Source organism: Mauremys mutica, chromosome 3, assembly GCF_020497125.1.
Source record: "Mauremys mutica isolate MM-2020 ecotype Southern chromosome 3, ASM2049712v1, whole genome shotgun sequence".
NCBI classification, from domain to species: domain Eukaryota; kingdom Metazoa; phylum Chordata; order Testudines; family Geoemydidae; genus Mauremys; species Mauremys mutica.
The window spans coordinates 175,651,313-175,678,571 of record NC_059074.1 but is presented as its reverse complement, the minus strand read 5'-3'; the positions used below and the strand labels follow the sequence as shown (position 1 = coordinate 175,678,571).

The 27,259-nt window shown below is 43.6% G+C and overlaps 1 protein-coding gene across 1 annotated transcript in view; it reads right to left on the bottom strand.

Annotated features, from left to right (window-relative positions):
• The window catches only part of EPAS1 (endothelial PAS domain protein 1), a 152,828-nt gene that overhangs the window by 46,325 nt on the left and 79,244 nt on the right, over positions 1-27,259 (bottom strand). The window contains exons 3-6 of the mRNA XM_045009139.1: positions 4,532-4,683; positions 2,914-2,998; positions 2,072-2,190; positions 1,763-1,965 (exon numbers count right to left, since the gene is read on the bottom strand). Coding sequence (XP_044865074.1) covers positions 1,763-1,965; positions 2,072-2,190; positions 2,914-2,998; positions 4,532-4,683 — 559 coding nt within the window. The remainder of the gene's footprint in view (positions 1-1,762; positions 1,966-2,071; positions 2,191-2,913; positions 2,999-4,531; positions 4,684-27,259) is intronic.

Below are 27,259 nucleotides of genomic sequence, written 5' to 3'. Positions count from 1 at the left end.
GGAGCCGCCTGAGGTGAGCACTGCTCAGAGCCCGCGCCCTGAACTCCCTCCTCTGCCCCAGTTCAGAGCCCCCTCCTATACTCTGAACTCATCCCCAGCCCCATCCCAGAGTCCACATTCCTAGCAAAAGCCCTCACCCCCTCCCATGCCCCAACCCCCTGGCCTCAGCCCGGTGAAAATGAGTGAGCGAGGGTGGGGGAGAGCGAGTGACAGAGGATGGAGTGAGCAGGGATGGGGCCTCGGAGAAGGGGCAGAGGGCAGGGGGCAGGGTGAGGGTGTTCAGTTTTCTGTCATCAGAAAGTTGGCAACCCTAGAGCCAAGAGCGCACTTATGTTGGTGTACAGTACACCTCCTTCCAATCCTTCCTGGTCATGCATGTTACACCGATTTAGACTAGAGGTCACCAACCGGTCCTAGAGGATCTCCGAGTCGATCGCAATCTCTGGTGGTGCATCGTGGCTGCCACTAAGGCAGGCTCCCGGAAGCGGCCAGCATCGCCCCGTGGGGCAGAGGGGTCTCCCTCTGCGTGCTGCTCCTGCCTGCAAGCACTGCCCCTGCAGCTCCCATTGGCAGAGAACAGGGAGCTGTGGCCAATGGGAGCTGTGGAGGCAGTGCTTGCAGAGAAGGGCAGCACACAGAGCCACATGCCCCCCACCCTCTCCCAGGAGTGCAGGGGCGCACTGGCCCCTTCCAGGAGCAGCATGGGGCCAGGGTAGGCAGGGAGCCTGCCTTAATGGCAGCCACGCTGCGCCGCCAACTGGGAGCTGCCGGAGGTAAGTGCTGCCCGGCGAGAGGCCGCACTCCATACCCCCTCCTTCACCCCAAACTCCTTCCTGCACCTCAACTCTCAGCCCTCAGCCAGCCTCCCAGAGCCAGCACCCCATACTCCCTCCTGCACCACAACACTCTGCCCCAGTCCTGACCTCCCTCCCAGAGCCAGCACCCTGTACCCCCTCCTGCACCAACCCCCTGCCCCAGGCTCAGCCCAGAGCCTGCTCCCACACTGCGAACCCCTCGGCCCTAGCCCAGAGCCCACACCCCCTCTTGAACCCCGAACCCCCTATCCCAGCCTGGTGAAAGTCAGTGAAGGTGGGGGGATGGAGTGACGGGGAGGGGGATGGAGTGAGTGGGGTGGGGCTTTGGGGAAGTGGCAGGGCCTTGGGGAAGGGGTGGGGTAGATCTTGGGTTGCCCTTAAATTCAAAAAGTGATCTTGGACATAAAAAGGTTGGAGACCAATGCTCTAGACTCACCTCTATAATCTCACATGCATTTACCAACATGGATTTTACAATCTTTCCCTTGTGCATCAGTCCTAATTTGACCCTCTGTGCCTAAATTGGTAAATTTTAATTACAGTTTTCCAAGGTTGTGTGGAGATTACAGTTGGCATGGGTAGGAAAGAAAGGGATTGTCTCCGCACTCTATGAGACCTTATAGAAACTCCTTTCCTAGTGTTCAGGGTGGCTTGGAGAACTATGGTACAGGACACTAGCCACCCACTGAAGGAATCATCCCTGCTTAACCTGTTGATTTCAAATTAGAAATCCAAATGGAGACTGACATTCCTCAAAACTGTTCCTCTCCAGGACTGCAGGAACAGCCAATGGAAGAATTTCACTCTTGTTAGTGTGAAATAATTTAACCTGTTCAAATAGAAAGAACACTGCGAAGGAAGACTGTGGTTTCCTATTAATTGATTGTTTTGTTAATAAAGATAAATCAGAAACTTCCTAGGCAAGGAACAGTTAGTAGATTCTTTACCTGTCATCACAGTAGGTAAATTTCATGTCCATGCTATGGCGACTCAAGAAAGTCTTGCTGTCCAGTGGGATATCCATGTTTGACGGGTGCTGAATGGGTTCACACATTATTATAAGGCAGGTGAGGAGAGGCTCCTTATACCCACACAGTGTGTGAGGAGGGCAAGTGTTATACACCTTAACTTGTCCAGTGCAGTGCAAGACCTGAAACAAATAATGATTTTATAACAAGGCATTAGTTTAAAAGGTACTTGCTGAAAAGACAATCTGACTTTCATCAATAAAACTTGTTATGGCTAAAATGTGATACCTTCCATGTGGCAGATTTGAGGTTCACAGTTCTGCCTCTGTTGGTAACAGTGCATTTCATTCTCATGAAGAAGTCACGCTCTGTGGATATCTCTTTGCTTTTCTTTCCAAAGCCTGGACCTAAGGTGAGGAAAAAATAATAAGCTTTTTGCACAGGCTGGGGGGTGTTTGTGTTGCTTTTTAAAATTCTCTCTTTTATTTTTAAGCATAAAGGATTTGTAGATAACAACAGATGGTTTGGTTCTCAAATTGTTACCTTCCACATCAAGATCTGTGCCCTGTGCACTCTTGGTTTAAGTAATATTTAGCACGAGTGTGAAAAATAAATCCCCTCCAAGGATAAAATATTAGACCTTTCTGCCACTTTAGTCCCATTTGAACTCCTCAAGCATGAAAACTACTTCATGTGAGCAGACTCCTGTACCCATGCAGAGCCTCACAGAATCAAGCAGGGCTCTGTACAAGGGCAATGGTCTACCCATGCAGAGCAGTTTGCACAGGTTTGGGGTGTAAAGACTTAAATGGTACGGGAGCCCTGTTCATTTTTAACCCGTATTTCAGCCTATGGTACATAATCTTTGCGAACTATTGCAAGTGAAGACATTGCATTTGTTTTAGGTTAGAAACAAGAAAGCACCAGAACACACAGTTCTTAGTGCTGTTATATTTAATCAGAGTTTTAAAAACAGTGGAAATGATGTTGATGCCAAATACTACTCCAGGCATTAACATTCCCATTTGCCCGTGGCCACTATCTAACTTCCGCTATCTGTTGGTTGCTTTATTGGGGTGTTTAAAAGGCAAAGAAGAAGAATACATCAACGATTTGAACTTTTTTCTTACCAGTTTTCAAACTCAGATTCTCTCGAATTTCCTCATGGTCACATGGGTGGGTAAAGTCAAATATGCTATGTCCAGTTAATTCCACCTGTTCAGAAAACAATACATATATTTAGCCAAAAGTGAGGAGAATAAATACAATTTAATAATACAGAAGACTATTTTGGAACACTGATTCATTCAATGCGATCAGAGAAAAGGCAAAAGCAATACAACTTTTCTGATCTTTTCTTGATGATAATTTCAGTTCCTCACATTCTTTTACCTGTTTCCCTAAAATATGATTTCTCTGGGGCATTTTTGAGGCTATTTTGGGTAACAACAAAATAATTCTTAAGCTTAGAGCTATAAGCTAGATATCCTCAACAAACTAATCAGTCAGTGAAACTAAGTCTATTTATACCAACTGAAGATCTGGCCCTAAACTATTAAAACCAGAAATGATATTGGAGACACAACGTGCCAAATTTAACCCCGGTGTGTGCAACTGTCATGGTGTGCATATCTCAGCAATAATTTTAGCCCACTCTTATTTGTCAGCTATTATTTAGATTCTATACCTTGTAGATTCATTTGTGCATTTTGATTTAACCCTTAAACTGATTGGTAACTCACTTCAGCAATGCGAAGGGCCCATTGACTTCAGTAACCTTTGGATCCAACTGACAACATCCAAGTAATCAGGCTGCACGTGAGAGAAGGGCAAGGGGACCCGGAGAACATGACACCACAGCTCTCCCACACATGCTGCAGTCACTGCTCCAGGCTCTGGACTGGAATGGCAGCTGCAGCTCCTGAATGCCATGTGCAAGGTATGTAAGGACAACTGGATGAGAGCAAGATAGATCCTGTGGCCCTTAGCTCTGTTTGTCCCTGATCTATCTTCTCACAGTGTTTGTAGGGCCACTCCCCTACCTTGGGGTACATGTGATGCTGAGCAGCCCCTGCACAGCCACTCCCTGCCCTGCACTTATGGCAGTCAATGGCCCTCCATGCCACAGATGAATCTTAGCATAGGCAGTGCCTCAGGCATTGGGGCACTTTGGTCCCTCCTCTTCTCTCCTTGTGGCACATAACAGTTTAGTCTCCTGCGGGCTACAATGTTTTGGTCTAATTTCAGCTGTTGGGTTTGTGCATGGGTGCTGGGTGCTGTTGGTGGCCCGTGACATACAGGAGGTCAGACTAGATGACCTGATGGTCCCTTCTGGCCTTAAACTATAACTCGGACATTAAAAAGATCCCTCCTAACCCCAAACAAACCACTCCCCTATCAAAAAAAAATTGTGAACGTAGGCCAGTCTTGTAGCCTCCAAATCTGGGGCCTAGCAGGCCAAATGGAAAATGGTGTTCCAGATCTGAGAACCCTTCACTGAGAATATCCTGCACCCAGGCACCTCAGTTTTAAACGGAGAGGCTGACAGCTCAAGGTGCTGATTCAGAGTGCTGCAGTGTCACTCAGGGGCTACATTTGCTCACTGTGTCTTTCACTGAATGAGATCACAGCTTTATTAAACATAATTTGAATTAGTCAGAAGCACAGTGAAGACAGAGAAACTATGTCAAGGTTTCTAGGAATTATGTTGCAACGGCAGCTCTTTGAAAGCAGTAGGGAACAGATTACCTGCGTGAGGCCCATGTATTTGTTGATGTTCTCTGACAAAAAGATCATGTCTCCATCCTGTGTCACCACAGCAATAAATCCCTCCAAAGCTTTCAGGTACAAGTTGTCTATCTGCTGGTCTGTCTCTAGGTCACTCTCATTGTCAGCACATACTGAAACAAAAGGAAAGTGGCCAAAAAAATCAGTTTTCAGAGCCATAATTTTTCTGCTTACTTTCTAATCACACCAAATAGCAAAATGCTTTTCTGATGCCAGAATGCTGGTTATAGAAAAACCCTCCGTGTGCATTCTTGGGAAGGATGACAACTGGGTGGACCACCTGCATTGGGTCTGAAGGGGACATGTCCATCGTTAGGAAGAGAGAAGACATCTTTTGTAAAGGTGAAGAAACACTTACCTTACAGTAACTGTAGTTCTTCAAGAAGTGTTGTCCATATATATATTCCACTGTTGGTGCACATGCACCCAGTGCATTCACGTTCAGATTCTTTTGGCTAGCAGTGTCCTTTGGGGGCCACACCTGTAATATGAATGACCTTGTGCCTCCATAAAGGGTGGAGCAACCCCAACTGCTCCTCAGCTCCTTCACCAATATAGAAACCAGGTGTTGTGAGACTCTCTGTGGTAGCAGGGAAAGAGGGCAGCTCATGGACTAGATATGGGCAACATATCTTGAAGAACCACAGTTACTGTAAGGTAAGTAACTATTTCTTCTTCTTCTTCTTCTTCTTCGAGTCCTTGCCTATATATATTCCACTCTTGGGACTCACAAGCAATAACCTATATCATAAGAAATGGGCACTAGGAGCCTACCTAAATAATGAACAAAGCGTGGCCCTACCAAAATTAGCATCAGATTTTGACACTTCCACTATGGAGCAAAACTGGGCAACTATGTGCACTGGACCCTAAGTACAGAGCTCTAGCATTGGAATATTTCTCAAAGCAGCAACAGAAGCTGCTTGCACTCCTGTAGAGCGAGCTGTCACTCTCACTGGCGGGTCTACGTTTCCTAACTCACGGCACAGTCGGATATGAGTAGAAATCCAGTTAGAAAGTCTCTATGTTGAAATGGCCTGACCTTTCATTCTGTACCCATAAGGTATCAACAATCTGGGGGATACCCTAAATGGCTTAGTTCTGGCTTTGTAGAAAGAGAGTACCTAAGAACTTCTAGGGCATGAGGCTTGGCCTTACCTTTGTTTGAATGTGGCTTGGGGAAAAACATAGATGGGAGTATAAAATGGTGTTTAGATAGAAATCAGAGACTACCTTGGCAAAAAACTTTGGGTGAGGTCTCAAGGACACCTGGTTTCTATGAAAAACTGTACATGGGGGCCCTTGCACTAGTGCTTGCATCTCTCCTAGCCTTATGGAGGATAGTACTGCTCCCAGGCAGACAGTTTTGATGAAATAGTGATTGTGTAGCTAACGGTGCAAAGGGTGGGCCCATTAAGTCTGTCAGTACAATATTTAGATCCCAAGGAGTGGGACATTCTCTGACTGGGAGATATACCCTCAGACGGTCTTTTAAGAACCAAGGCACCAGAGGGCATGAAAATGTGGAATACCTCTATATTGTTCTGGGGGAACATGCATTGACATATCCAGGTGATGACCACTTGGCTGATACAGAGACTTCAACCAACCTTGCATGCAATGAAGATGAAGTCTGTCACGCTGCATTACATAGGTGGAGGAGCCATTGTGTCCTAAGTCTGAGACAAGTCCTCACCAATATCTTGGGATGAACTTGTAGGTAGATGGACAGGTCTTGGAATCTCTCTTGTGGAAGATAAGCCATTTGAGTTATTACCTCTAGCTCAGGGGCGGGCAAACTTTTTGGCCTGAGGACCACATTAGGTTTCTGAAATTGTACGGAGGGCCAGTTTGGGGAGGCTGTGCCTCCCCAAACAGCCAGGTGTGGCCCGGGCCCCACCACCTATCAGACCCCCTCTGCTTCTTGCCTCCTGACGGGACCCCTGCCCCATCCACCTCTCCCTGTCCCCTGACAACCCCTGGATCCCCTGTCCCTGATTGCTCCCCACTGCCCCATCCAATCCCTCCTCTCATTCCTGACCACCCCCAGAACCCCTGCCCCTGACTGCTCCCCACTGCCCCCTCCAAACCCTCCTCTCATTCCTGACTTCTCCCCCGGGACCCCTGCCCCCATTCAACCCCTGTTCCCTGCCCTCTGACCACCCCTGGGACTCCTGCCTCATCCAACCACCCCTTATCCCTGACTGCCCCCAGAATCCCTGCCTCTGACTGCCCCCGCTGCCACATCTAATTCCTCCTCTCATTCCTGACTGCCACCCTGGGACCCCTTCCCCATTCAACCCCCCTGTTCCCCACCCTCTGACCACCCGGACCCCTATCCACCTGCCTGTTCCCCACCCTCTGACCACCCGCCCCCTGACCACCACCCCAAACTCCCCTGCCCTCTATACATCCCCCCTGCCCCCTGCCCCCTTACCATGCTGTCTGTAGCACAGGTGGCTGGAGCACCAGGACAGGCACCCGCGCCACCCGGCTGGAGCCAGCCACACCCCCACGCAGTACAGAGCACCTGGCAAGGGCTCACAGCCCCACTGCCCAGAGCATTGCACCGGCAGCGCAGTAAGCTGATGCTACGGGGGAGGGGCCGGGTGCTAGCATCCTGGGCCAGGAGCTCAGGAGCCAGGCAGGAGGGTCCTGCAGGCTGGATATGGCCCACAGGCCGTAGTTTGCCCACCTCTGCTCTAGCTGGGGAGGCAACTGTACAGTAGATTTGATGGAGAGATTTTTTTAGGTTCAAGCACCAAAACTGCCTCAGCCATGCTGGAGGTACACCATGATTATCCCTTGAATGGGAATTAGTATTGACTTTTCACCTCTCTAGGTCTAAGAGAGAACAGAGACCACTGAATGGGGTCATCTCGCTGTTGATTCAACTTTTTTTTGTTAAAGAGGCTAAAGAGAGTAGCAGATGTTCTGTACAAGATAAACCTGCACTTCTTGTCCTCTGAGATAAGCTGCCACTACTGGTAGCCATTTTTGTGAATATCCTTGATTCTGTCAATAGATTAAATGGTAGCAACCTACACTGGGAGTACAAATTGCCCACTTGAACTCTCATACCTTCTGTGTGCAGGACAAATTGCTATATGGAAATAAGCATCCTGGTGGTCATATGCTGTGTACCAGTCAAGTGGATTTAGGGTTAGAATTATCAAGGACAGAGCCACCTTCCTGACCTTGAGCTTGTGAATAAAGGTGTTCAGCTGCCTCAGGTCCAAAATAAGGCACCAGCCCTCTTTCTCTTGAGGCACTTCTTCCACTGCTTTGGGATTTAGAAATGACTGCACATCCTGATGTAGCCTGCTGTGATGAGAGGGGGCCTGAAAAGGGATGGAGAAGATGTATGGGGATTGTGGCTGAGGGTGGTCTGGAATTGGATGGAATAACCCATTTCTATGATTTTCAGGGTACAGAGCTCCATAGTGATGATGATCCAGATCATATGAAAATTAAATAAAAGATTCTCAAAAGAAGGGGATAAAACAGGAATATCCAGAAGAATATGTACACTGCTCCTGACCAAGCACTTAGATCTGCTGCCTTGATGAGGTGGATGCAGATTACTTCCTTTTATGGAATTTTTGGCACTTTCTTGGAGTTTCAAATTGTCTTTATTGGGTGCCTCTCCTGTGGTTGAGGAGTAAAGTGCTTCTACTTTGATGCAGGAGTATAGATTCCTAAGGACCTTATTGTGGTACGTGAGTCCTTCAGAAAGTGTAAAGCTTCATTGTTTTCACAGTGAAAGTATCACATCCCTTAAACGAAGATCCTCAGTTGTAATTTGTACCTCTTTAGGGATCCCTGATGACTAGAGCCAAGAGGATCTCCTTCTGGCAATTGAGGTAGCCATAAATCTAGAAGCTGTAATTGTAGATCAATAGCTGCTTGGAGGGTAGCATGCAGCACCAGTTGGCCTTTGACCACCAAAGACTTAAAATTCTCCCTAGTACCTTGGGGAAGGTGTGACACTTGGCAGACCAGGTGCCAGCTCATGCCAGAGCCCTAGGCCAATTTGCTTGTATATTAATATTGATCAAAGTGATGGTTAAATGTATAAGAGTGTACTTAGTGTTTAAACTTCATGAAAACTAGTGGGATGTTACTTGCATTGTTTTCACTTATTTGTATCCCATTATAATAGAGTAGCAAACATTTACATAGTGTATAGCCCTGTAACTACATAACCTATCATATGAGCCATCAAGCAAGAAAGAAGCCTTGTGGAATGCAAATGAAGAACTTTAACAGAAAAGTGCTAATTTCAAAGAAAGTGGTCATTGTGTGTGATGTTTGAAGGTCAAAGACTCAAAATGCATTCCTTACTCTCCGTAATCAAAGGAAAAGTTCACATGTAAAGTGACACTATCAATTTGATTTCTGTGAGAAGAAGCTATAAGTATGGATTCAAGGAAGGATCCTGCATCTATGGACTATCTGGACTCTTACAGGGAAGGGTACCAGATGCAAAGCAGAGATCCCCAGAGACAATATGGGCTTCCTGAAAAGACTTGGAAAACTGGCAATTTATTACATCACTGCCACCATTTGAAATTACAAACTCTGACTCACCTGTGCAAATATTTTCCATGCTTGAAGCTCTCAATAACTCTCATTTCCTTTTCTTAGCTAATAAATGTTTAGTTAGTTTACTACAGAATTGGCTACTAGTGTTATCTTTGGTATAAGATCTAAAGTACCAACTAATCTGGGGTAAGTGACTGGTTTCTTGGGACTGGAAGCAACCTAAATGTGATGTGATTTTTGGTGTAAGTAACTATTTTATAACAAAGTCCACTTTGTCTGGGTGGCAAGATAGATTGGAGAGTGTATGGGAACTGTCTGTGACTCCATGATAAGACTGGTATTGTGATCCAGAAGTTCCTATTTGTCACTGGCTCGGTGAAATCTAATTATAGAACACACCACTAGTTTGGGGTGTCTGCCCTGTTTTCTGACAGTCTTCCCTGAGCTAGGCACTCACAACCATGAGCTATTCCAGACAGCATGACAGAATCTTGTCTGCAAATTTAGATATGAAATCTCAATTCATATAATTGTGCTTCACCAACAGGGCCTAGTAATTGGTGAGTCTCATTTGGAGCTGTGATGTAGAATTTTCAATCATTTGATATTGCTTTTTGTTGAATGTCTTATAGGGGATGTGGATGAGTCCAGGCAGATGACATAGGTACCACAGTCTCCACAGGGGATGTGGATGAGTCCAGGCAGATGACATAGGTACCACAGTCTCTACAGGGGATGTGGATGAGATGAATGCTAGGATGGGATGGTCTTCTGTCAGCGACTCCTCACCAGAGCCATGACCAGTCTGTTCAGCAGACTGTGGAACAGACTATGCTTGTTGTAGAGTTCCCTTGTGAGATGGATAAGGTGACCTAGCTCTGGACTGAGATGCAGACTCTGGCTTTCTAGCATGACTCATTCCCCATGGAACCTAATAAGGCCAAGAGTGTTGGGAAGCATAAGAGTATTCCCAGGGGAATACTATAACACACCAGGAAATACTATAACTCTTTGAGATTCTATAGGCTAAGATAATTAAACTAAGTCTTTGGGTACGTCTACACTACGGGACTATTCCGAATTTGCATAAACCGGTTTTGTAAAACAGATTTTATAAAATCGAGTGCGCGCGGCCACACTAAACACATTAAATCGGTGGTGTGCGTCCATGGTCCGAGGCTAGCGTCGATTTCTGAAGCGTTGCCCTGTGGGTAGCTATCCCGTAGCTATCCCATAGTTCCCGCAGCCTCCCCCGCCCCTTGGCATTTCCGGGTTGAGATCCCAGTGCCTGATGGGGCAAAAATCATTGTCGCGGGTGGTTCTGGGTAAATGTCGTCAGTCACTCCTTCCTCTGGGAAAGCAACGGCAGACAAGCATTTCGCGCCTTTTTTCCCTGGATTGCCCTGGCAGATGCCATAGCATGGCAATCATGGAGCCTGTTTTGCCTTTTGTGACTGTCACCGTATGTGTACTAGATGCCGCTGACAGAGGCGATTCAGCAGCGCTACACAGCAGCATGCTTTTGCTTTTGCATGACAGCAGAGATAGTTATCAGCCATACTGCACCATCTACCAATCCATAAATTGGTAATAAGATGATCATGGCTACCAGTCCTTTTGCACTGTTCCATTTGCTGCTGTCATAAGTGCCCCTGGCTGCTCTTAGCCAGGGGCGCAAAAGCCAAAATTGGGAATGACTCCCTGAGTCAATCCCTCCTTTTTGGTATCTAAAAATAGAATCAGTCCTGCCTAGAATATGGGCAAGTGTACTAGAGAACCACTGTATCAGAGAACCAGAGAGCACAGCTGCTCTGTGTCAGATCCTGCAGAAATTATGAGCTGTATGCTATTCACAGGGGGTGCTCCTGCAACAACCCCTCCTGTTCATTTCATTCTTCCCCCAGCCTTCATGGGCTACCGTAGCATTGTCCCCCCACTTGTGTGATGAAGTAATAAAGAATGCAGGAATAAGACACAGTGACTTGTTAGTGAAGGCAGCCTCCAGCTGCTATGATAGTCCAGACAGGACAGTAAGGAGTGCATCCCTCTGCTAGTTCAGGGGCACTTGAATCTTTTCTTTACACATGAAGGGTGGGGGCTGATGGAGCTCAGCCCCCTGTTGCTATGACGATGATGGATATCAGCCATACTGCACCATCTACCAGGAAAAATTAGGACCAGGCGACCTTGATCGACCTGTCCCAAGCAAGTTGGTATGGTATGGTTACCAGTCCTTTTGCACTGCCCCATGTGCCAATAGGCTGATGATGAGGACGGGTAGCAGTCCTATTGTACCATCAGCCACCCATGGCGGGGTGGGAGGAAGGATGTTGTTGTTGAGTGCTGCACCATCCCGTCTATCTGCAGCATTCAGTAAAGATAGGGTGACATGTAAAAGAGTCAAGACAGGATTGTTTTCCCTTTCACTTCTGGGGGTGGGTGGTGGGGGTGCGTAAATTGCCTAGCTATGCCCTGACCCACCGCGGACACTGTTTTTGACCCTAGAAGCATTTGGAGCTCAGCCAAGAATGCAAATGCTTTTCAGAGACTGCAGGAACTGTGGGATAGCTTGAGTCCTCCAGTCCATGAGCGTCCATTTGATTCTTTGGCTTTCCGTTACGCTTGCCACGCAGCAGTGCGCTGAGTCCCTGCTATGGCGTCTGTCTGGAGATATTTAAAAAATGATTTTGAATTTCGTCTTCTGTAACGGAGCGCTGATAGAACAGTTTTGCCTGCCCTTACAGCGATCACGTCCGCATCGTCCATGCTGGAGCTCTTTCTTTATTTTGATTTTTAACTGCATCACCACCCGTGGTGATCGGAGCTCCACGCTGGGCAAACAGGAAATATTCAAAAGTTCGCGGGGCTTTTCCTGTCTACCTGGCCACTGCATCCGAGTTCAGATTGCTGTCCAGAGTGGTCAGTGGTGCACTGTGGGATACCGCCCGGAGGCCAATACCGTTGATCAGCGGCCACACTAACCCTAATCCGATATGGTAATACCGATACTAGCGCTACTCCTCTCGTTAGGGAGGAGTACAGAAACCGGTTTAAAGAGCCATTAAAATCGATATAAGGTGCCTCCTAGTGTGGACGGTTGTGGCGTTAAATCGGTTTTACGCTCCTAAAACCGGTTTAAACGCGTAGTGTAGACCAGGCTTTAGATTCCCTCTCAGGTGTATACTGGTCTTAATGCCCAGACCTCAGAGAAGAAACGAGTGAAACCTTTCTACTGCCCTCAGAGTCTGAGGAGGAGAATGAACAGTCATCCTGGAAAGGACAAACTGTACCAGCTGATGGGCTGGGAAATGCCTTAGACTGAACTCTGATCAATATTGCTTAAGTACTCAGTACCACAGGAGCTGGCTCCTCCTTTCCCAGGGGATCTCAACCCCCGCTCAGCCCCAGGGCCCACTTCCACCCCACCTCTTCCTGCTCCTGCCCCACTTCTTCCTCCCCTAGCTCCGCCCCCTTCCCCGAGCACATTCCATCCCCACTCCTCCCCCCAGTGCCTCCTGCACACTGTGGAACAGCTGATTGCAATGGGCGGGAGGCACAGGGAAGGATGGGGAGGAGTTGATCGGTGGGGCTGCTGGCAGGCGAGAGACGCTAGGGGGGATCTGGCTGCCAGTCGGAGCTAAGCATCCACTCATTTGTTTTCATGGGTGCTCCAGCCCTGGAACACCCATGGAGTCGGCGCCTATGCTCAATACCTGTGTAGGAGCAATGGTTGGTACCAGGGGAGGCACCCTCACTACTGCCAATAGCAGGGAATCTGGTACTGAAGAGACTAGTAGGTGTTCTGTACAATGCTTCAGTACTGAAGATGTTGATGCCACAGAGAGCTGAGAGGATGACATCAGTATTGGGGTGGGTAGTACCGGGGGCCTCAGTCCTGAAGTGATATAAGAACAGCCATCTAGCCCAGTATCTTGTCTTCTGACAATGGCCAATTGCCAGGTGCCTCCGAGGAAATGAACAGAACAGGTAATCATCAACTGATCCGTTCCCTATTGCGCATTCCCAGCTTCTTGCAAACAGAGGCTAGGGACACCATCCCTGCCCATCCTGGCTAATAGCCGCTGATGGACCTATCCTCCATGAATTTATCTAGTTCTTTTTTGAACCCTGTTATAGTCTTGGCCTTCACAACATCCTCTGGAAAAGAGTTCCACAGGTTGACTGTGCGTTGTGTGCAGAAATACTTCCTTTTGTTTGTTTTAAACTTGCTGCCTATTAATTGCATTTGGTGACCCCTAGTTCTTGTGTTACAAGAAGGATTAAATAGCACTTCCTTATTTACTTTCTCCATATCAATCATAATTTTATAGACCTCAATCATATTCTGCTTTAGCCATCTCTTTTCCAAGCTCAAAAGTCCCAGTCTTATTAATCTCCCCTCATACGGAAGCCGTTCCATACCCCTAATCATTTTTGTTTCTCTTTTCTGAACCTTTTTCCAATGCCAATATATATTTTTTGAGATGGGGTGATCACATCAGCATGTAGTATTCAAGATGTGGGCGTACCATGGATTTATATAGAGGCAATATGATATTTTCTGTCTTATTATCTATCCCTTTCTTAATGATTGCCAACGTTTTGTTCGCTTTTTTGACTGCTGCTGCACATTTGAGTGGATGTTTTAAGAGAACTATCCATGACTCCAAGATTCTTTCTTGAGAGGTAACAGCTAATTTAGACCCCATCACTTTAGATGTATAATTGGGATTATGTTTTCCAATATACATTACTCTGCATTTATCAACACTGAAGTTCATCTTCCATTTTGTTGCCCAATCACCCAGTTTTGAGAGATCCTTTTGTAGCTCTTCGCAGTCTGCCTGGGACTTCACTATTTTGAGTAGTTTTTTATCATCTGCCAATTTTGTTACTTCACTGTTTACCCCCTTTTACAGATCATTTATGAATATGTTGAATAGGACTGGTCCCAGCACAGACCTCTGGGGGACACTTCTATTTACCTCTCTCCATTCTGAAAACTGACCATTTATTCCTACCATTTGTTTCCTATCTTTTAACCAGTTACCCAACCATGAGAGGACCTTCTCTCTTATCCCATGACAGCTTACTTTGCTTAAGAGCCTTTGGTGAGGTACCTTGTCAATGGCTTTCTGAAAATCTAACTATATCCACTGAATCCCCCTTGTCCAAATGCTTGCTGACCCCCTCAAAGGATTCTAGTAGATTGGTGAGGCATGATTTCCCTTTACAAAAACCATGTTGACTCTTCCCCAACAAATTATGTTCATCTATGAGTCTGACAATTTTGTTCTTTACTATAGTTTCAACCAGTTTGCCCAGTACTGAAGTCAGACTTACCAGCCTGTAATTGCCAGGATCAGCTCTGGATCTCTCTTTAAAAATTGGCATCACTTTAGCTATCCTCCAGTCATTTGGCACAGAAGCTGATTTAAATAATAGGTTATGGACTACAGTTAGTAGTTTTGAAATTTCACATTTGAGTTCCTTCAGAACTCTTGGGTGAATACCATCTGGTCCTGATGACTTATTACTGTTTAGTTTATCAAAACTCCTCTAAGGACACCTCAATCTGGGATAGATCCTCAGATTTGTCACCTACAAAGAATGGGTCAGGTTTGAGAATCTCTCTCACATCCTCAGCTGTGAAGATCAATTAAAAGAATTCATTTAGTTTCTCTGCAATGACCTTATCGTCCTTGAGTGCTCCTTTAGCATCTTGATCATCCAGTGGCCCCACTGGTTGTTTAGAAGACTTCCTTCTTCTGATGTACTTAAAACAAATTCCTATTACTTTTTGACTCTTTGGCTAACTTATTTAAATTCTTTTTTGGTCTTTCTAATTACATTTTTACACTTAATTTGCCAGAGCTTATGCTCCTTTCTATTTTCCTCACTAGGATTTAACTTCCACTTTTTAAAGGATACCTTTTTGCCTCTCACTGCTTCTTTTACTTTGTTGTTTAGCCACAGTGGCACTTTTTTGTTTCTCTTACTATGTTTTTTTAATTTGGGGTATACAGTTAAGTTGAGCCTCTATTATGGAGTCTTTCAAAAGTTTCCATGCAGCTTGCACGTATTTCACTTTTGGCGCTGTAGCTTTTAATTTCTGTTTAACTAACCTCCTCATTTTTGTGTCGTCCCCTTTTCTGAAATTAAATCCTACAGTGTTGGGCTGCTGTGGTGTTTACCCTGTCACAGGAACTTTATATTTAATTATATTGTGGTCACGATTACCAAGCGGTCCAGCTATATTCACCTCTTGGACCACATCCTGTGTTCCACTTAGGACTAAATCAAGAATTGCCTCTCCTCTGGTGGGTTCCGGGACTAGCTGCTCCAAGAAGCAGTCATTTAAGGTGTCAAGAAACTATCTCTGCATCCCATCCTGAGGTGACATGTACCCAGTCAATATGGAGATAGTTTAAATACCCCATTATTATTGACTTGCATCCGAAGAAGTGGGTATTCACCCACGAAAGCTCATGCTGCAAAACGTCAGTTAGTCTATAAGGTGCCACAGGATCCTTTGCTGCTTTTACATTATTATTGAATTATTTATTTTAATAGCCTCTCTAATCTCTCTGAGCATTTCACAGCCACTATCACCAACCTGGTCAGGTGGTCAGTAATATATCCCTACTGCTGTATTCTTATTAGAGCATGGAATTACTATCTCTAGAGATTCTATGATAAAGTTTGGTTCATTTAAGACTTTTACTTCATTTCATTCTACGCTTTCTTTCACACCTAGTGCCACTCCCCCACTAACACAACCTGTTCTGTCCTTCTGATATATTTTGTACCCTGGTATTACTGTGTCCCATTGATTATCCTCATTCCACCACGTTTCTGTGATACCTGTTATATCAATATCCTCATTTAATACAAGGCACTCTAGTTCATCCACCTTATTATTTAGACTTCTAGCATTGGTATATAAGCACTTTAAAAACTTGCCATTTTTTAGCTGTCTGCCATTACATGATGTAATTGAATGGGACTTTTTTTCATTTGACTGTTTCTCATCAGATCCTACCTGTATTTTATCATCACAGGTGCCTGACTGGGTGCCAGAGTTACCCTTTTGTGCCTTGTGCTCCCCATTCAGCTGAGCATTGAAAGGATTTGTGACTCCCAAGGAAGGACCTGATGATGGAAACCTAGATCTCTTCCCTCTGTGGACTCTGCTTTTTCCTCCCCTTTGTCTCCTGAGATTTAACCAGGCAAGGAGGATCAGCTGTTTCAACTCAGTAAGTAGAAGAGCCAGCAGGAGTCCTTTTAGATAATGAGCACGCAACGGTTTCTGCCCAAGGCACCCAGGGCCTGAAGGGGGACTCACTGACCTCTCTAGCAGGAACTTTTTCAGGTGAGATGCCATAGCGCCTTCGATGCACTTAGAAACTGATTTACAGATGGACCATCACTATGTAATGTGCTGCGTACCCGGATACAACAAGCATCTGGCATGCCCATTACTGAGAGACATTACTGCCAGAATGAAGGGCAACTTGGAAATTTGTGTTCAGTCATTATGATTGATCCCTGGTTCCCTGTACTAGGGCAAACACTGAGGCAAAACCAAAATTCCTTATTACTGAAGAAAAAAGAAAAGGCTAAAACCAGGGGCCACAACCTTTAAGAAGTGGTGTGCCAAATCTTCATTAATTTAAGGCTTTGCGTGCCAGTAAAAGGTTTTGTGTGTCAGATCGGCAGTGCAGGCGGCAGATGGAACACCAGACTGGCAGCCAGTTTGGGGTTCCGTCCACTGGCCCCTGCCAGCTGGGGTCCCAGCCGCTGGTCCCTCTGGCCCCGCTCAGCCCGCTGCCGGCCCGGGTTCTGTCCATTCAGGCCGGTAGCGGGCTGAGCAGGGCCAGCGGCCAGGACCCTGGCTGGCAGCAGTGTGCCACTAAAAATCAGCCCGCATGCCACCTTTGACATGCATGCTGCAGGTTGCCGACCCCGGGCTAAACTAACAATAGTCACTAACTGACAGCTATTTATTTACAAAACAATGGGTAAGCTGCACAGTGAGCAAAGAGGGTACTGCCACGGAGAGACAGAACTAAGGGGCAGTTGGGGTCATCCTGCCCTTTACATCCTCAGTTGGAGGTGTATCTACATTGTGTATCTACATTGCAGCTGGAAAGGTGTCTCCCAACCTGGGTAGACCAACACATGCTAGTTCTGCTCAAGTTAGCATGCTAACCATAGCAGTGTGGATGCTGTGGCGTGGGTGACAGCATGGGCTGGCCACCCAACTACAGACCCAGGGCGTTGGGGGGGCTTGAACTCACAGAGCTAACCAATACTGCTGCCCGTGCTGCAACATCCAACCTATTTTTAGTGCACTATTTGGGCCAGAGCTAGCACATCTGTCTACCTGCCTGGGAGACACACTCCCAGGTGCAGTGCAGCTCTATGCTCAGAGTGCAGGCACAGCTCCCAATGGACACGGCTGACCAAAAGAATCTGAACTCAAGTGCACTGGGTGCATGCCCCGCCACAGCAGAATATACACTGATAAGCACTCAAAGAAGAATGTATTGTTTCTTTATTGCTGTTTAATATTACTACTGCAACACACAGGGTCTATTCTCCAATCAAAAGTGTATGTAATGCCTGTTACTACTAAGGACATTTATGGCCTTGATTTTCAGATACCTTATTTGCAGATACCTGATTTGCACCTGCAATTACTGAACCTGCATGTAATGGCAGAAGCAAATGTGCCTGATCTGTACACCCCCAAGTACTCATTTGCACAAGCAGATTAGTTCATGCCTAGATTTTGTGAATCTCTCTTCCTACATTCCAGTGCTGAAACCTCTCTTAAGGTACTAGTCAAGAGACAGATAAAAATAATTTGCTTAAAGGAGATGTTCGTCTAAAACAAAATCACCTTCAATATGTTTGTGATTAGTTTAGGTCAGGCTCTTAAGACGAAAGGTGGCTGGCTAGCAGAAGCCTCCTGTACAGGTTTCACAGTATATCAAGAAGGCATTAACTCCTATGCTTTGCTTATTCTAGTACAGAAGAAACATGTATTCATGGAAATGAAAATTATCATTTTTCCCTACCCCTATACTGATGGATTCATCCTTAGGGATTTTTCCCATTTCTACTGAAAACACTGATTTCAGAAGTCTGCTAGAATACTGAAGTAGCTATTACTTTTAAATACATATCATATTTATCTATTTCATATATTTTAGCAGGAAAGAAATGGAGATCAATTGTTCTTACTTTAACCTACCTAAGAATTAATGATTTAAGATTAAAGGGTAAATCCTACTTATACCTACGGTTGAGCACTTTGACCAGTCCAAAATATAATCGGTCAATTGACCAGTAAAATATTATCAGATAATGTCAAAAATGGTCAAATATTTTAAAGCATTACTTTATTAGAACAGTAACCACAGCAAAAGCAAAAAAGAAAGACTTTATGGTCTCCAATAGACTTAGCCTTAGATAGATACATATTCCTAAAACAAATTTACTTAACTGAGATATTTTAACTCAGAAAAATGTGAAACAATGAAATGAAGTTCTAAAAGATGAAAGAATAATTATTTTTTCTAGCAATGTCAGGTTAGCATTTAAATGTGAACATTATTCAAGACAGAACAGTTACAAAAGAAAAGAAAATGAAATTAAACAGAAATAAAACAAACACAAAGCAACTATAAGAGAAAAAGTCATTTTAAAATGCTCTTATGCTAGGTAGACAGTAGGCCAACTCGGTGAGCAGCTTAATGGCTGTGCCTCTTTTCTTCTTGTGTTGGGGAAGGAGGTTTAATGAATCTGAACCCTCCTTTCCCTTCTCCACTCCCTTCTGAGTTAATTTTATATGTTTGTCTAGTCAGTTTAGATTGTACGGGCTTTGAGGACAGGAAATGTCCCTTTTAACTTGTTTAATGTGCTTTGTAATCTGCCAAGAACATTGATGGCCTGGTATACAAACAAAAATATACATGCCTACAATGTTTGTTCTAAACGATTTCAGCCAATCAAAATGCTCATCTTTGATTTAGTTCACCTTTTCCCCCAACAGGTGGCATTAGCATGTAGTAATGTAAGTGACCAAGATATTTAGGTAGGCTTGCTAACAGATGGCACCATGATACATTCAGAAAGGTAGTCGTTGCCTACATCAGAACATTTTTGCTGGAATACTTGACTGTGGTCAAATAATAGGCGGTCAATTGACAGGCCAATTGACATTATTTGATGAGTCAATTGACCAGACAAGCCTCCATAAGGCTTTCTGCAACCTCACTGGGTGAGGCATGGGAATGCACTGAGAGGTGTGGCTAGGAGAATTTCAGTGGGTCATACACTGCAGCCCCTACATACTGGAACTGACCATACCCCATAGCCAGCAGAACACATACCTGAAGTGCCCAGTAGGAACATACTAAGGCTGAATTCTAGAGCTCCCTGGGGAGCTTATTTAGGCATCATGCCCTGATGTTGTGTGGGTGTGTTGGGAAGCGAGGGAGTGGAGTCATCATTCAGCCACTTTCCACCACGCCCAGCATAGGACAAGACTGAGCTCTAATGAATGAATGTCATTTCATTTGTGCATAACAATTTAGATAAAACAAACATGTAGGGCCTAATTCCTCCCTTGTGCAACTCCACTGACTTCAATGGCATTCCACCAGTGTTGGAATTGGCAGGTAGAAAACATACCACAATAGATCTGAATAATATTCACTTTGACCATAACGCCCAGTTAAAACAATTCATGTAAGTGGCCATCTGCCTTCTAAGTGCAATTATGCTGCACACAGAATGTCAAGACTACTCTTCCGGAAGCAAATAGTTTAGTCAGCAGGGGCCCTGGCCGTAACCCAAAACAAACTGCACCATGTGGGTTCACAGCAAACCTAATCTTCTCGACTCTCCGGCTCCAACTGAAGCCTCTTTTTTTCTATTTTTTTCTCAGCTCATTAAATTTGCATTAGCAAGACATCACCATTCAAAAGCAGGAAGACTATTTTGTATTCCAAAATACTCAGTACCACCAATGGTAAAAAACAAATGCTTTACTTGTAGTATCAGATGATTACGTTACTTTCCCATATGTATTATGTCACATACACATGCACAGAATGACTTCCTTTCCGCACTCATGAAGAAGTGCACGATCAAGCCCTAGGACCTCAATTCAGCAGATCACTTAAGCACATGCTTAAATTTAAGCATCAACTCTTTGTTGCATCGGACCCTGTCCATTTCTTTAACGTTATATTAGTACAGAAAAAATGGCATAACGCTGCATAACACTGGCAGCCTCAATGTCAGTAGTTAATGGGAATCCTCACTTGTAGTTAATTAGCGCCTTGTAGGTCCTGCTGCTGCTCACAGCCAAGTCTTGGTCTACACATATTTTTTGTATTGGTATAACTATGTTGATTAGGTGCGTGATTTCTTACCCATAGTTTTACCAGTACAACTTCTAGTGTGGATGTATCTATACCAGTATAAAAGATGCCTTATACAGGTATAGTCATTGCCCTTCCTGCATGGGGAATAACTATCCCAGTATAAAGCATCTTTATACTAGCGTGACCAGGCCAGACTAGGGGAGTTGCACCATTTTAACTACATTGGTATAGTTAAAGCGGTACAACTTTTGTGTACAGACAAGTCCTAAGTCAATGGCAAAAATCTGATTCACTTCAATAGAGGCACAATTTTGCAGACTGATAGGAAGGTAAACAGAGAGACTTTGTAATTCAAGCATATCTCAGAAATGACTCCATTATATTTTGTTTTAAATTTTCCAGTGGACTGCGCTGGACCATAAGCATGAGCTATTTTAGCCCCAGAGGAAAATGTTTGAGCAAGTTGGGAGGGAATGAAAATAGGGGGTTAGAACAGAATGACTTTTTCGACTTATGTTTACAGTAGCTGTGATGTCACTTACTTTGGCAGAGGTAACTTGGCATCTTCTCTCCAGCTTTTTCAGGGGTTTAGGAAGGTAATTATTGACTCAAATTATGTTCAAAAAATTGCTAATTACATTTTGAAACAAGCATGATGTGTATTTTCCCCTTTGTGGAATCTTACAAACAAGGGCTTGCTTTTTAATGGAGCCCTTTTCATTTCTCCTTTAATAATGATTGTGGCATAGTTACCGTGCCTTGATCATAAAAGTTCAAGACTGGAATGCAAAATTCGATTTTACTCATTGGTCTCCTTAAATTTAGATTAATTCACACCACATTACAACTTCTTATTTGTATTAGGGTTGTACTTAGGGACCCCAACCAACACTGGAGCTGCGTTGTGCTAGACACAGTACAAGCCATGATGAGAGAATCCCTGCTCCACACAGGTTAGAGTCTAAAATAGACAAGGCAAAGGGTGGGAAGGGACACAGAGATGTGAACTGACCTGCCCAAAGTTATACACACCACATCTGCAGTAGAGCCAGGAATAGAACCCAGGTGCTTAGGGTCCCCATCCAATGCCTTAGCTATTGGATCATGCTGCCTCTGAGAAAGTATTTCCTAGTTTGTGTAAAATTTAAATCTTTTACAGCTTTTTAATCAATTCTCCCCTGCTCACAGAAAAGTACAATCGATCACCCAGTAACTCTGAACTGTTATGGCAAGTCCTTGTTGTAATGTTTATAGTGCCCTTCTTTTATGCTAAAAATAGCCCTTGTAAACAAGCTTTGATTAATTCCCACTGTCAGGATGTGCACTGTTCCCAAGTTTTAGAACACTTTTTCCATAGATGCTTGCTCATTTCCTTTAGTCCAACCTCTTGGAACAAATTTAAATGCTAAAAGTCAGATTTCCCTTGAAAGATATAACAGCTCAGGTGTAAACAAGCACCATATGCCATCTGAAAGAAGGGTCTGTATTCTTTCACACACCTTTTATCTTGCTCAGATGTGACTTTTTTTAATTTGAAGTATCAAATGCAAATGTGGTCTATTGGAAATTGTCTGCACTGGCATGACCTGTTGTGAATCTTCAATGCTTGACTCCTCCCCTGGGCTAAGCAAATACTCAGAAGGTTGTTTGGATGTCATGTTCAGCAGATGAAATCACATGCTCCCCAATAACAACAATTAATGTTCCCTACTCCCCCCCAAAAAGGGTGACAGGGTTTTATCTGGCGTGTGTGGGGTAAAGAGCGAGGGTTTTTGTTAGGATACATGTTCTGTTTCTGTAAAACTATGGTAGGAAGGCAGACAGGAGAAGGGTTATGGAAGATTCTAGGAAGAAGTGCTACAGCTGTGCTTCTCAACCAAGGGTCCCCGTATGCAGAGGTCTTCCAAGGGGTACATCAACTCATCTAGATACTTCTCTAGTTTTACAACAGGCTACATAAAAAGCACTAGTGAAGCCAGTACAAACTAAAATTTCATACAGACATTGCCTTGTTTATACTGCTCTATATACTAGACACTGAAATGCAAGTACAATATTTATATTCCAATTGATTTATTTTATAATTGTATGGTAAAAATGAGAAAGGAAGCACTTTTTCAGTAATAGCGTGCAGTGACACTTCTGTACTTTTGTTTGATTTTATAAGGCAAAAGGTACACAAAACAAATCAGTCTCCAGAAAGGGGTACAGTGGTCTGGAAAGGTTGAGAACCACTGCACTTCAGTGAATCACAGAGAAACAGAACAGCTTTACAAATAATATTATTTGTCTTATTCTAGTAAAGTTTCTCTTGTTCAGTATCAGAGGAAATTGACTTTTTCTGTGATTCTCTGTCCTGACATAACAATCCTCATTTCTGAGAAGATATTCTCAATTTGTTCAATAAAAGCTGCAATTTAGATGCATCAGCAAAAAGCCATTAGGAAAGCTGCCAGCTTCCTGAAGGGCTCACTTAGAGACAAGCACATCAACAACTTCTAGAAAATACTTGCCTTCTTGCTATTTAGTAACTTTATTACAAAGCGTTCGTATCTAGTCAGGGCCACCCAGACCTGTGAGGAGATTCAGAAGGCACTCAGCACCTTGTAGGATCAGACACTTAGCTGGAATAAGTCAGATATGACTTTTCTCAAGAGAGATGCCATTATAGGAATGTAACATTCAACACGCTCTCCCACTCTCACTGATGGGGCTGGGGTCGACACAGGGAGTTATTTTTCCAATTAAGCAAAGCAAAGCAAACAAACAGCTATTTTTAAGTAATGTTTTATGTCACAATGGTCTCAGCTTGTCCAGACATGCTAAACAATAGCCAGACCAGTGCTCTGTAGAGTTTATGCTATCCCTTAAAATCATACAGAACAGCTATTTTTTCCCTTCTGCTCCCCGCTGGCTTTCCGGCTCTGTTGTCTCCCTCCCTTGAAACAATTTCACACCGACTTCCTTGCAACCTCCCTTCTCTGAAACAACTTCCCGTCTGCTTCCCAGCTCCCTCTCCATTCCTTCTGCTGTCTCTCTCCACAGAAACGACTCCCAACACCCAACTTCCTCTGCTGGATTTCTACACAGAAAAGTGTCCCAGGTGTCTGTACACTTAGAATAAGGAGAGGGAAAGCTGACAAAACAATCTTTGCCTGATTAGCCCAATGAAAGTATCTGGCATAATGTGATCCATATTACATGGTCCTGAAACACACAACTCACTAACATCAATGAGAGTTCGGATGTGCAAGGCATTGGTCCCAGTCATGCTTCTTTTCTCATGAATGTTGTTACAGTCTCAGTTTAGTTGCTGGCGACATGTATTAATATACAAAACTGATATTTAAGTAGCCTGCCTATACCCCAGCATTGCCAGGCCAGCCGGGAGATATAATCCCTCCTGTGTGTCCTGGGTCAGTCTCAGGGCCTTCTCCAGTGGGGTGTGCCCAGTAGAGTTCCAAAGGAAGCCTCTCAGGGGGCATCCTTATCAGGTGCCTGAACCATCTCAGATGGCTCCTCTCGATCCAGAGTAGATCCAGAGTAGCGGCTCTACTCCGAGGCTCTCCCAAACAGCTGAGTCCCTTGCCCTGTTTCAGAGAGTATGCCCGGCCATATGTCAATCCATCAAATTTTATCTGTGTACTAAAGATCCTAGGAACCTGATTCTGCAAACTCTTACTCCTCTTTGGACTTCAGCTGAACTACTCACAGAACTAAAATGCAGGATCAAGATCCTAATTTGGAAAAAACAAGATATATTCTAAAATAATCACACTCATTTTCTAATATAAAGATGACAAAATCTATCATGTCAATATAATTAGAAGACATCTTGAAAAATCTTTAAGATGATCATATTTAGCAATATCTCTGCTAAGTTCCAGTTATATTGTGTACTGTTCTGTCTACACACAGCATGGAAACAATTATAAAGCTATTGTTTCAGTTTGCTTCCTGTGATACTGATCTCAATCAGGCTGTCAGACCTACAGCCTGTATTTCTAAATGTTAAAGACTTCCTTTCCAACATTCCCACACTGAATTGCCCACTGTGAAAATCAAAGGGAAATGTGTTACTAAGTAAAGAACAACTCTTATAAAAGCAAACCCTGGTATTTTTTACCCTTTTGAACTCTGAGATATTCAGGCAGCTACTTCCTATTATGATAGGACACAAAGGGCCAAATTCAGACCTTTCAGTGACTTCAATGGAGTTGCAACATCTTACATGGAGGCAGGTATTTTCAGAGGGCCTTAATGGAGGAGGAAGTGTGGACAGAGCCTTGGACCCCAGGACTCAGGAGACCTAAATTCTATTCCTGGCTCTCCCAGTAACCTGCTGGGTGATAATGGGCAAGTCACCTCACCTCTCTGTGCCTCATTTTACCCATCTGTAAAATAGAGATAATGACACTGACCTCCAATGTAAAACCCTTTGAGTTTATTATTAAGCATTTATTAAATTATTTTTATTATTATCGTTAATGATGGAGTCAGACACCCATTAACTTTCAAGAGTAGTTGGCTATCTAATTGCTTTAGACCCCTTTGAAAATTCCTGTTACAGTGTGAATGTAGGATCCAGTCCTCTGAGGTGCTCAGCACTCTGAATTCTCACCCATACAATGAGAATTATAGAGGTCAGCCCTTGGAAGTATCAGACCCCTGGCAGGATCAGAACACATTGCAAATACTTTGATATCAAAACATTTTTTTCTTAAATGACTGTAGCTTTTGATGAAAACAATTAAAGCTTGAATAACCACTAAGCAAGCAGCATTGTGTATTGGATTCCCTTTAAAGTATTTTTTTCAAGTTGAATTGGCAGCTTGTTTTACTAACAATGTGAGTACATAAATGCAGCAAATATTATTTTTACAGTTCCAGGCAATTACAAAATAAATACACTCAAGTCCAGTTTATAAAAAATGTCTAGTTGACTTAATCATTGTTGTGTCCAAAAAGACAAGATAAAATGAAAAGTAATAGCCTGGGTTGAGGCGATCCACTGCTTCTCATGGAGAATTCAGCCCTTTAAATTCCCATTTTCAATGTCAGCAGTCAGAGACCAGCTGTCACAGTAACTTCTGTGCTTCTGATCAATCATTTTATCAATGTACCCTACTGGAATTAGATCCCTCATGTGTAATAAAAGGGCCAAATTCTGCTCTTGTGAACACCAACATAAATCAAGGGTAACTTTATTCAAGCTACTGCAGCCAGTCTCGATTTAGACTGGTGTGACTGACAGCAGAATGTGATCAAGTATCTCACAACCCACTTTCCATTTTGTTCCACACTACTTTCAGAATGTTTGCATGATGAGCAGCAATCCTGGTCATACATGAGCAACAAATTGTATTGAAACTAAAGTTTTCCATTAAATTTGACATTTCATCATTGTCTGACGACAGCTAGTATGCTGCTAAAATGTATCTAATTCAAAAGAGCCCAACATCAAAGATGGTAAACTAATTCTCATCCTGTTTTCAAATTAACTGATCAGAAAAACTATGGTATTTAAGCATTAACTATTGTACATAACTATTATATAACAAAGTCAAGCTCTCCATATTATTAGCCAGCCCCCATTCTCTCTTGAGGGACAAAAACAATATTTTTTTCAACTAAACCTTGACCGCTAAAAATTTTCTGAGAAATGTGAACTTTTATTTACAAAACACTTGATTTCCAAATATCACACTTATTCAGGGCAAGAAATAATTTCTTAATGGCTATAGATTTATTTTAGGCTAATTCTTTCAATATATAATTCCTAAAATATCTCAATCTGTGTTTCCTTCTTGGGACTTTATTGGTAAGTTTCTATTCTCCCTTGATACCAATGCATTCTTCCCACTGGTCTTAATGGTAATCATGTGTGAATACTGAGGAAGGCAACAAGCTGATGAAAGTAAAGTCTTGTCTCGTCAAAAAGGATTTCAAAAATCTTTGCAGTAATTTAACACCGCTGTGTTCTAAAACCAATAACATTTTTAAACTATTTATTTCAAATATTCAGAGTCAAATTCATCTGTAGATCACTTGGTTAACTTAAACAGATTTGCACCTGAGATGAACACGGCTACCGGCCAGGACTTTCAGAAGTGACCAAGGATTTTGTATGCTCAGTTCGGGACACCTTAGAGGGTTCTGATTTTTGGAGAGCAGATGTAAAGCACTTTCTGAAAAATCACGCCCCTTTAAGGTGTTCGAGGTGGGCACTCAAAAGTGAAGACACCCAAAATAACTTCTGAAAGTCTTGGATGTCTAAAGGTGCATTCTGTGTAGAAACAACTCAGACTTTGGTTAGATGCTGTAATTATATTTGCTGTACAAACAGAACAACAACATCTGACTTGCTGTTGGATTTATAGTTAAATTTATACTTGGCTTGGAAGATAAAAAGTTGAATTATTAAAACAAAGGCTGTCCCAATTGTAACTGATGACTTATTTCAGGTTCATGTAGGTACTGGGTAGTGGGGTATTCCAGGCAAAGCGATTCAGTTGCATTCACCACACACTTGTTTTAAAAGCTGATTTAATATCACAGACAAATCATGCCAATATCAGATCTTGGAAGTGTCAAGCAGTGTAAACTTAAGCCAGACATGTATGAGGGCACTAAAAGATATGTTTTATTCGTATTTCTTAGTCTGCCAAGAAATATAGATTTAATTCTTTTTGAAAGAATTCATTTTGCCTTAGTAATTGCCAAATAAATCTGGTGTCCTTGTGTG